Source organism: Olea europaea, chromosome 3 (genome assembly GCF_002742605.1).
Source record: "Olea europaea var. sylvestris chromosome 3, O_europaea_v1, whole genome shotgun sequence".
NCBI lineage: Eukaryota > Viridiplantae > Streptophyta > Magnoliopsida > Lamiales > Oleaceae > Olea > Olea europaea.
This window is the reverse complement of record NC_036239.1, coordinates 2007900-2019986: the sequence shown is the minus strand read 5'-3', so window position 1 is coordinate 2019986 and position 12087 is coordinate 2007900. Positions and strand designations below refer to the sequence as shown.

Below are 12087 nucleotides of genomic sequence, written 5' to 3'. Positions count from 1 at the left end.
GCAACAAGCAAGTAGATAACGTTCAACTTCCACAAGCTGCAAAATTAAGTTGTGGCATCGTCCATGCGTAATGTAAAGTGTATGGTGAAGAAAAATAACTTAATCAAATGGAAGAAAAAAATCATAAAATGATAAAAGAAATTGGAATTTACTTGTTCTGCCAAGTCTTGAAATAGCATTAGGAAGTGCCTTCCACAAATACATGTGTGTTGATGCTAATGGTCTAAGTCAGAGACATTGGCCATCTCAAGATCAAAGGCTTTAGCCTGACTCTGGTCGATTCCACAGACGTGGCCCTGTCCATATATATACCAAAATCTGTAAAAGCATAACTCAAAAGTAACGTCTCTCCAAAAATTATTAATGCACCCGCTATCATCTCGTATCCAAACAGTCTATTATTGCTCAAACCCCCCATTCTTGCTCAAAAACCCCTCCCCCCTTCCCCTCCAAAATTCATGTTTCTTTCTCAGATTATCAAGATCATCATCCACAAAATTGGTTCCCAAAATCGTCATTCCATTAACCTATTTCCTCTTATTCCATTTATGCATACAATGATACGGGGGATTCTATAGATTGCAAGTCAATATATAACCCTAACAGACCCCGATATTAACATGAATCGAAGTAAATATATTTGAGTTCCGCCACTTTACTCTACAGTCAATGATACATACCGTTAATGGAAACACGAGTCGCCGATCTACCATGGCTTTGACCAAAAACCAAGAAACGAGTGAAGACAACCTTGTCGCCGCAAAACCCAACTATCGTTTTATCAAGATCATCATCCACAAAATTGGTTCCCAAAATCATCATTCCATTAACCTGTTTCCTCTTATTCCATTTATGTATACAATGATATGGGGGATTCTGCAGATTGCAAGTCAATATATAACCCTAACGGACCCCGATATTAACATTAATCAAAGTAAATATATTTGAGTTCCGCCACTTTACTCAATACAGTCAATGATACATACTGTTAATGAAAACACGAGTCGCCGATCTACCACGGCTTTGACCAAAAACCAAGAAACGAGTGAAGAAAACCTTGTCATCGCAAAACCCAACTATCGTTTTATGTTTACTTTAGTGTTTAGATATCAACTAATATTGTGAAATCAGTATAATGTTTACTTATTTCTCCTTACATATCCAATAAATAATATGATGATGCTCTACGTAGCAATGAGAGCCCGATAATGCAGTTAGGGACAATGCAGCTGGTGCAGCAGTAAGGATGATTATGGTTTACCCGGAGGCCATTCCACTGAATGAGTTTCAACTTCTGGTTCTTTAATTTGAACTTATGTTTCTCAGCTGGTCAATATATTTGCCCAAGTTGCTGCATCACCCGTAGAAACACCTGAAGTCAATATGCGGATAGGCATTGTTGGAAATAATTGAGAGATGGAGAAGAAACAAAACAAGAAAATCACAAGAAAATATGGCAACAAGATGGATTAAAATAAATTTTATATCAACAAATGTGAAGGCTTGAACGCGGGATCGCTGTCCTCAAACGTTATTTGCCCCTTCTTCGATGTATTCAAGATGCTAAAAGGTATTCCGACAAATGATTTGAAGGATTATAACAAGCTTTGTAAAGAATTTCACCAAAATACAAGATAAAATTTTTCAAAACTTGAATAACACGAGGATAAGAATATAAATCGGGATTTGATTTTTCTTGGAACAAAGTATGGATTGCAAGATGTTTTTCTTTTTTTATTTATTATTTAGTGTTGTTGGTTTTGAACAACATAATCACAGCAGACATGGCATTCTCTCACCTGATATCAGTTTACGGTCATCTAATGCAGCCTCTTCAGGGCAATCTTTCAGCCATGCATGCTAATGCCCTAACGGCTATTGCTTCAAAGAACTTACGCATAAGCAAAACTTGCCTACAAAATTTTGTTCGATTTATGGTCCATTCTCACTATCTATAGTCAGAACAGAAGTTGGTCACAGCTTAAACTAATTTTCAAATGGCGACTGCTGGAGTTGTGTGTTAGGGTTTTGCTAGAATGGCAGGGCCACATGCAGGGACGGATTTGGGGGAGGGGGAGGGTTGGACTGTAGTTCCCCCCGCACTCAAGCCCAAGAACATTTTTTTAAGGTATTTTTTATTGGTTTTTGGTAAAAAATCATGTTTTTATGTGTAAATTTTTTTTTTCGCGTAGTAAATCGGTTTGAAATTTTGTAGACCGGTCTTGGATCCAATCCTAGTTCCGTCCCTGCCACATGGGCAGTAGGTGCCTAGCCCTGGATGAATAGCAAAACCTTGTGTTTTTTGTAATATATAAATTAAGACAGTATTCTATGGATTCTTAATTGTTTGCTTCTTTTTGCTTCTTTTTTTTTTTTTTTTTTTTTTTTTTTTTTTTTTTTTTTTAACGATAGATAATGGCATTTATTTACCCCATAGGACTTCTTTGTACTTGAATTTTTGGAGTGAGAATTTGTGGTTTTCAATTTTAGAGGGTAAGGGAATAAGGTGTTACCAACAATATCCCAGCCCCGTTTTTCTCATTTTATCATCTTGGTCAGTAACTAGTGATTTTTGTTTCGTTGACATTCTTTCCCTATAAATTATGATTTTGAAAAGATATTGATTTGTGTGAGTAGGAAACAAAAAATATCTGTTGTAGTATTATATGCTCATATTGTAAATGTAAACAAAGTGAAAAGGAAGAAAGCAAAAGGAGGCTAGGATTTCATACCATTAAATAAGCTTGTCTTGCAAAAGTTAGAATACAATGTATGGTTGAAAATGTAGTCAAATAACCGTTGAAAAATGTATTTTGATGAAAATAATAGGGCTTAAACAAGGCTTATAACTAATTATGCTAATACAGCTATGGCTGCTGTGCAAGGATGATGAGATTTTATTGATGCATAACCAATTCTAATCCCATTGATGTGAACCTAATAGGAATTAAACTTACAAATTCTTAGTAGGGAACTTCATACACAGCGAATAACCAAATTCCAATTTTACAAAGTTATTAAAGCAAAAAATTAAAATGAATATATAATATTATTTACAAAACACGTCACATATCCGCAGGTTTTAAAGCTATTTCTTTTTTCATAGTAAATCTCAAACTTGTTCAAAGCGAAGGAAGCTTTTTGTTTAACTTATATCTTGAAGCAAATGACCAAGCATACAAATGATAATTATATAGCCTAGCTTCTTATAATTCTATAAATTTCATGTTGCTTTAATTTTGCAACGTACTATCTTAGATATTATACCAGATAGACTCCATTTACATAAAAATCTTCAACAACAATATGAATAATATTGATGCCTATCAATCATCTCAACCAAGAAATTACCTTGTTTCTCAATCCTTCAACATAGTTTACCCCAGTTGAATTTTCACTTGTCTGTCCAAAAAAGAGAAAAAAACACTTTTGAGGTTAGAATCAAAGTCTGCCTCAAATTATTGACTTACAAGATACTAGTACAAATCTAGTAATGAAAATAAAGGGCATTTAAAGCAGATGTTGTAACAGAGTCTGGTGGGTGATTCTTTCTCTTCCATTAATGATTCAAACTCTTCTGTGTTTTCTCTCTGAAAGCTCTTACTGTTCATTGTTGGTTTCTTGAGGTTTGCTGGTTAATCTTTGCCCCTACTTACTATGCCTTGGAGATTACATGTAGTAGTTCTTTCATGAGTAAAATACTTCATCAACTGAAAGATCTATGAGGAATTTGATGTTCTATATGTGATAGCATCTTATTCTTGGTGTCGATTAGGTCGTGAGGCTTTGCCTTAGTTCTGGTTGCTAAGACTTGGGGCTGCTTATGAGCCTAATTGATTTAGGGTCCGTTTGGCGTGGTTTCTATTTTACTTCAACTTTTGTAAAAGAGTTTAATGAGTCAGTTTAGTCTAAAATCTTTCCAAGACAAACAAAACACCTCTAGAAATTTATACAAACACGTTTGAAAACAATTTTTTACTTTTCAAAACCATACCAAATGGGCCCTAAGTTCTTTCTAGACTGGGATGTGATATGTTCCTTCGTATTATGCATAATTTTTTGTTATTTAATTTGGGTTGTATCTGGTGATTTCTCTGTACTAATACTCTATAAACAGAATATGTTCAGGTACTTGTTTGATGGTATTGCAATTAGGTGAATAAACACATGATAATGTGCTTAATTCAGTTTTCTTTAAAATCAAATTCTTTACAACTTAATAATAATCATGGTGTTGTGATTTTCATTAATAATTATTAATTATACATCAATGGAAATTACTTACTGCACACTGATAAAAACACTCTAAACAATTTTTTGATACTTTGCATTTTCATAATGCTTCTTCAAATTGGCATATCATTGTTGTAGAGAAGTAAATAACCAGAATTATACGTGACAATATGAAAATAGCTAATTTTTTCTAATAAAGGAAATTACCTTTTTCACTAATTAATGAGGAATTTTTAATTACAAATATTAATATTTTATTGTTGGAGTAAAATAAAAGTTAGTAATTTCATTTTTTTAATTGCTTTTATAGGTTACATTCTAATCACAATTTTAGTCTATACTCTGTACTTAACATAAACTTAGAAAGACTTATATATATTTAAAATGTTTTGGTATATTTAATATATTCTTTTTTAACTCTATAAAAATGTCAATGTATTTTTATAAATTTATAGAAAAGTATTTAAAAAATAATGAGATATTCAATCCAGCCTTTGTAAAATCCTACTAAATTCAGCTTTTTCAATTTTTTTCAAAATTCTTTACTTACTAACTCTTAAACACGAGGTATAAATATGAAACCTCACAATTTGCTCCTATTCATGATTCACCTCACAACATTTTAGAAGAATGTGAAAAAAAAAAAAAAAAAGAAATCTTTCAATCTCTAATTTTTTTGCTTTATTTTATATTTTCATTCATATTTCTTTCTATAACCCTAGAGCCATTATTAATTATCAATTTATTTCTGAAAAAGATTTATATTTTTATCTCTATTCCATATGGCTTTCTTTGTCTCTTCAATATCGCCCTAACAATTTTTTCTTTCTTATTTTAATCGTTTCCCCCTATTTTTCGTGAAAAAATATAAACTTTTAAGTAATTTATTATATAAGAGTTGATTGTTAATTTATTAATGAATTTCAACAAGTTTACGTAATGATAAAGATTACCTTTTTTGTTGCATGAGTCAATTGTAAGATTTATTTATTTATTTATTTATCAATATGAGCATGGGACCTTTTCCCGTAAAGTTGTCTTGATAATGCTTTATTCGTTTCACTTTCTTTCAGCCTTTATAATGTGATATTTTGATGATTGTTTACAAGAATATTTTCAATGAAATTTTATGAAAATCTTTTTAAAAAAAAAGGAATATAAAAGATCATAAAAGTCTAAGAATTTACAAAAATCTATGAAAGTCAATAAAAATTTATGAAAATCTTTCGTATATAATATAAAAAAGTCAATAAAAATTCATAAAATCTACAGAAGTAAGTCACAAAAGTATTTTAAAGTCTAAATCGAATATACCCCTAAATAAATATTGTGTTAGCTTATTTAAATTAACTAAGCAATAATTCCCACGAACTACTTCTTTGAATCCCAATATTTTTATAAATATATCATATTGTACTTTCTAATATTTTGAGAATCGGTTCGAATATTGATTCCTTAAAAGGGAAATGATCAATGGTCAAAAATTTGAACCATTTATCTAAAATAGATAAACCACAACAAATTAACAAAAAATAAGCTTAAACTCATGCTAGTCTTTTGAACTTTTATCTATCACGTGGCATTTGTGAGTTATCAAATTAATACTACACTTTTATCTAGCAATAAAATTGTGTATCGTGATTGTTTTAGTACAAAAATGAAAAACTCCTATGGATATTGGATATAATTATTATTAATCACGTACGTGTTCAAAAGTTAATTTATAATTATATATCAGTGCGAAAATTAAGCAGGAATTATAATATTCTATGTTAAAAAAAAAAAAAAATTAAATTGTGTACCTGAATGTGTAAATGGTAGCAAATTCTATTTTGAGAGACTTGAAGAGTAGATGCACTTTGGATCCAAATGCCTTGTTCGTCTTCCACTTTCTGCAGCAATTTTGTGAATGCATTACTATTTTCCATGCAAATTTGAATAATTGCTTCTCCCTCTTTAACTTCATTTACTAGTATGCAAATTAAGTGTTAACACTGTAATACTGTCAATCCCAGTTTGCTGTGAATTCTGATCTGGACTATTGATACCAGTACTCTCGTCTGCTTGAATTAGGTAGTTCTGTTTCTTGAGCTTAAGTGTTTCTATCTCGTTCTCGAGTTCCGGGATGTACTTAAGAACACAATCGACTAAAGCCGGTGCAGTCCATCTCTCCTGCAAGAATTTACATTAATTTTTACTAAGATGAAATTCAATGCAATACATCTTCCTTGAAAAATTGGGTATCAAATGCATATTTTGGGGAGAAAATTTATTAATCTATGATGTTTTAAGTAGAACAATAATGTATCGCTCAGCAGGGCTTTTGAAAAGTCCAAATCTGCTTCTGAAATTAAAAACTTCTCTTAAATATATTTGGATAATTTTCTTAAAGTGACTTCCTCCGGAAGAACTTCTACGAGAAGCAGAAATTTTGTCAAATGGTCCCTTAGTCTCAAATGCGACATCAATATATGAATGGAAAATAGTGTGGTTAATTAACTATCAGACCTTTGATCTTGATATCGAGTAATCGGGAATGAGTGCACGGAGAGCGAGGTAAGACGCGTTGATCTTCATCCTTCGAATTCTCTCCTTGGCATTATGATTAGCTTCTTAGCAACTGATGTCCTTTCTTCATCTGCACTTTGTTCTCCAACCAATGCTTTTTTATTTTTTAATCATTTCCTTGTCTTGGAATTATTCGAGTTGCTCTTATTTTTCCTATTAATCAACCCCTTTTCTCTTATCCATGGCTGTGACTCCGCTAACGCTGGCGGCGGCGGTGCTAAATGCTCTTGCTCAGCAAAAATAGTTGAATATTAATTCATGACCTTATAGCCACCACCATTCTCAGCCGTGACCGCCGGAGGTTCACAATTATTCAAGACATTCTCAGCAATGCTGTACTGTGTGGCTGCTGCTGGATACTCAATAAAAATGGCCATGATTCATATTCCAAAGGATCAATAGAGCATAAATATTCATAATTCTCAAGATTCAATTCAGGTAAACTTTGTTAAAGGAATATAATCACACATCGGTAAAATACCGAAACAATGACCAATATATAAAGGATTGGGACACTCTTCCTAATAAGGTTGACTTTATTAAGATAGACCCCAAATCTTAACATGGTAACAGAGTCCATTAAATTCCAACGAGCAATTTGATCCAATTAAGTCTCTAAAAATGAGCACACGGATTTCAAGATTGGTTTGTTCAAACAAGCCACCATCTTGCGGGGGCGTGTTAAGGGAATATAATCCCACATCGGTAAAATACCGAAACAATGACCAATATATAAAGGATTGGGACACTCATCCTAATAAGGTTGATCTTATTAAGATGGACCCCAAATCTTAACAAACTTGACATTTGCGTGTTTGAGGAACTAATTTCTCATCAAGATCAGTACGGACTGTACTCTCGTACGTACATAGAGAGTACATAGAAATAAAACTTTCAATTTGTGCTGCTCAGTACTTCAAAGATTCGTGAAGCTCGGTGGTCCAAACCCAAAACCTAGTTTTCTTCCTAATATTTTCACTTCTTCAACCCTAGAAATCTCAACCCTTATACTAATTTCCAATGGCTTTCTTCTCAAATCTGTGTCTGTAATTCCCTGGACCGATGCGTTTCGTTCAACGTGATTTACAGAACCATAAAATGATAAACCTCATGTAGCAACGCATTTTCTCCCGAGAAGTCCATTCGCAATATCAGTGTGTTAATTTGTGCCTACAAATGGAAGATGAAGAAGATAAATGCATATCATACTTCTGCTGCAACAATAAGTCAAAATATAACTCAAGAATCACGAACAGAAAATCAGCACAGAAGAGTCAAATTCTTGATCAAAATACAGATAAAAGAAATGTTGGTTTTTTTATAGGATAAATTAACCTAGAAAGAGAGAGAGGGGGTTAAACACAGTTTCATGAATTTTTTCATGAAAGTTTAGAGAAATCAACAGACAAGGAATTAACTAGATTACCAAATTGATTTCTTGTCATTACCTTATACATCATAACTCAAGAATCACGAACAGAAAATCAGCACAGAAGAGTCAAATTCTTGATCAAAATACAGATAAAAGAAATGTTGGTTTTTTTATAGGATAAATTAACCTAGAAAGAGAGAGAGGGGGTTAAACACAGTTTCATGAATTTTTTCATGAAAGTTTAGAGAAATCAACAGACAAGGAATTAACTAGATTACCAAATTGATTTCTTGTCATTACCTTATACATCTGAAGCACGAAAAATCACAAATTATCAGTGTGAATTCTATACATATCGATAACTTGAAGAAATAATTAGTCAGTGAGAGCCAGAGAGATCTTTAATTAGAAGTCAAACATAAAAATATCAACAAGGGACAATCCATTTGTACACAAAGAATCCCTTCAGAAGAGACACGTGAGGCCGGCCCCATGTGGGACCCATGGGTGACAAAATTGCAAAAAAATGTCGACCTCCCGCCTTGTGTATTGTCCGTAGGGCTTCACCTGTTCTGCACACGTAGCGGGGTGTTATTGAGAAATACAATATAATGGCAATTATTTAACCGGTTCTACATAAAAAGTCAATTGCTAAAATGGATTATTCGATTAAATAATAAAATTTTTAAAGAAGTAACTTGTGGATTATAGACAAGTGCCCGCCAGCTCGACGAGCTCTTCATGTCGACACTCGCCTCAATTTGGTTCCAATTTTTTTAAACTTGTTTTGTTTCTAAACTCATTTTTAACCATATATTTTATAGGATCCACAATTTTTATTAATTTTTCAACCAAGAATAAATATAAAATCAAATTAAAAAAAAAAAAAAAAAAACTCTAAGTTGAGCTAATATGTAAAAACAGATTTCACATAATAAATTACATTTAAAAAAAATTACAACCAAAATCTAAATGGGTTGGGTCCAAAATTTGTTTCAATCAAATGATCTCATCTAAATTTATTTAAGAGGAAATTACAGCCACTGAGGTATTTTAAGTTCATATTTCATTATTAAGTAATTAGGCTCCTTAATTCAGAAATCAGGTTGTAATTAATTATTTGTCAATATTTTAATATATTTATTATCTCTAACCATTCCCACTTTTTACGTTAATAGTAGAGAGAAAATTTTTAAATAAGGGAAAGAAATATTTCTAAATCGCTCAACCGCACTCCACATTCCTCAATCATCAACTGTTATATAAGATACTTACCCTAAATCTGAAACCGCCTTCATCTATCCTTCCATATTTGTGCCACGAAGTCGAACAAAGCACTGTTAGGCTTTGTTAATGGCGAAAACCTGAAGTTGTGACCGAAAATCACAACAGAAAACAGACTATCCCTCTGCAAGCCATCAACGGAACACCAGAAGTTCACAAGTCGGTAAACGTGATCGCGATGAAACCCCGAAAACCTCGACCGAGTCTCGAAAACGAAAATCGAACAATGTAAGTGTTCTCTGTAATCTATTGAGTTAAATGAGCATATGTGTAATTGATTTTTGAACTCGCTAAGTGACTGTGAATGGAGTATTGCTTTATTGATGTGGGAATTTTCAATTTTTGACGTGGTTTATTGGTAATCCTTGTGTAACTATTTTTTGATTACATTTGTGACTCAACGGTTTCAAGTGCTAAATGGTTGTGACCTGTGGGTTTATGACCAATTTTTGTGACATGTAGATTTGTGACTATGGAAATTGGCCCATGTTATTTGATATGGTTGTTGTAAATGTTTTGAGTGATTTTTGAAATCATACTGGTAACACGTGTTACAATTTTTCAAATACACTTGTGACTCCATCAGTGTGTTGTGAGAAATGGTTGTGACCTATGTGATTATATGTTTTTATGCCTGGATTTGCATGTGCGCATGATAAAGGTTTTTGACATCTGTTTCCAATTTTTGTAATGTCTTGCAGGAATGGAATTACATAATCCCCCAAGACGTATGGTTTCCTGGTAGAATTACAACCAATGTGACCAATAATGTGTTGACCAACTTCAAATCAAAGTTCACAGATGAACAAAAGGTTATTCTGGCAGACACTTATTTTTCCTTTTACATGGATTGCCAGGAAATTGTGGTGCGGCCTCAACTGATACACTACTTTTTGTTCAGAGAGGTGAAGCAACCGAATCCCAATGAAATGTAGTTCAAGGTTGCAAACAAATATGTTCGATTTTCGTTGTTTGAGTTCTGTGTAGTCACGGGTATGAGATGTAATGGTAAGGATGTCAGGAAAAATCTCGAGCATATTCCTTCCAGGATTAAGGGAACGTATTTCGGGAATTTGAAACTAGTCACAAATGAAGATGTGTGTGATGTATTCTTGAACTTGTTAGATGCAGACGATCATGATGTTGTAAGTATCGGGATTTTATACTTGATAACGTCTTTCTTGTTCTCCACATTGTATAAGAAGGTGGTTGAAAACTACATATTTGCCTTAGTAGAAACTTTGCTGCGATAGGACGGTTTCCCTGGGGTAAGGAATTGTTTGAGATGTCTATAAAATCTCTAAAAGAGGGTTTGGGTCATAGGAATCCCCACTACAAGCTGAAAGGGTTTTTGATTGCATTTCAAGTCTGGATTTACGAATTAATTCCAAGTCTTACTGGACCAGTGACCAATAGGGTGGGGGATAGGCACCCCCGCATTGTGAACTGGGCATCGAACAGATAGCCGTCTGCAGTTAAATTGGATGAAGAGGTCTTCTCCAAGCCTGACGTAAGTGTGAAACTTTTGGTTCTTAGTTGTTGTTCATTGTTGTTGCAATTACATATTAAAGGTCACAACAGATAATATATGGTGTAAATGTCACAGTTATGTACACGTTAGCTACACATGATTTGGTCATTGCATGTTTCACAGATCACACACATGAAATATATGCTACTTTCATCATGTGATGTCATCAAGTTTCCATCGCACGATAATGACACTGAACATGCTTACGTCACAAAACTTTGATAATCAATATGTTCGTAGATAACTGATATGACTGTTAATTATATCACTATTGCAGATTGAAGTTTGTTACGTTGTTCCGTCTGATGATGAAATTGTAACTCCATAGATGAAAGACATTTTGTACAAGAAACCTTTGCAACCACATGTACGAGAGGACATGCAATTTGGAGATACGGGGGATGCAGGCACGAGTGCCCCTGTCCAATCTCCAAACAGACCACGGTTGTTAAATATTACAGATGGATGTAAAGGGCATTCAAGTGATGTTGAAGATGATGACGACGACGATTTTGTTGATACACCACCGAAAAGGAAAAAGACACCTTCCCATTTTCACCCACCCACTGATGAGCATGCAACGCAGGAATATTATCCTATGGAGCCAGAGGGGCATGACATCCATACTTCACCCCAGCAACAGGCTACCCATGTAGATGATGAACCACAACCAGTTGTACGTTATCTAGTCTTTTTATTTATGAAGTCACAATTTCGACTATTATGTCACAATCCCAGGCCACATAATAATGTGTTAAATTGTCAGATCACGCATATTTCAACGAGCAGTAGACCTGTGTGTATAGGTCACAGATTTGCCAAATAAGGTCATGGACTAGTGTCTGGTCACAGTTTACTGAGAAATATATTTTTATCTCATATTATTGTTTCATAAATCACAAACATATGTCTTATATATTTGAACTGGTCACAAGTCACAACCATATGACATAACCATTTTGCAATTATTTACTTACAGGTGTTTGACAAGTTGAGAGAGGAGTTACGTGGACCTATGATTGAACTCCAGTGTACTAATCAAGAGTTAACAGTGCAGCTCAAGAATCTAAAGTCACAACTATTAGACTTAAAACGAGAT

At 33.5% G+C, this 12087-nt stretch overlaps 1 protein-coding gene across 1 annotated transcript; it reads right to left on the bottom strand.

Annotated features, from left to right (window-relative positions):
- Positions 1 to 2853: 2853 nt before the first annotated feature.
- On the bottom strand, positions 2854 to 6810 carry LOC111376769 (transcription factor bHLH160). The gene is made up of 5 exons (XM_022999763.1): positions 6742 to 6810; positions 6229 to 6405; positions 6036 to 6125; positions 3352 to 3402; positions 2854 to 2937 (listed from the first exon to the last, which is right to left on the bottom strand). Exons 1-5 carry the CDS (start codon positions 6808 to 6810, stop codon positions 2854 to 2856), a joined length of 471 nt encoding a protein of 156 aa, XP_022855531.1.
- Positions 6811 to 12087: the final 5277 nt, after the last annotated feature.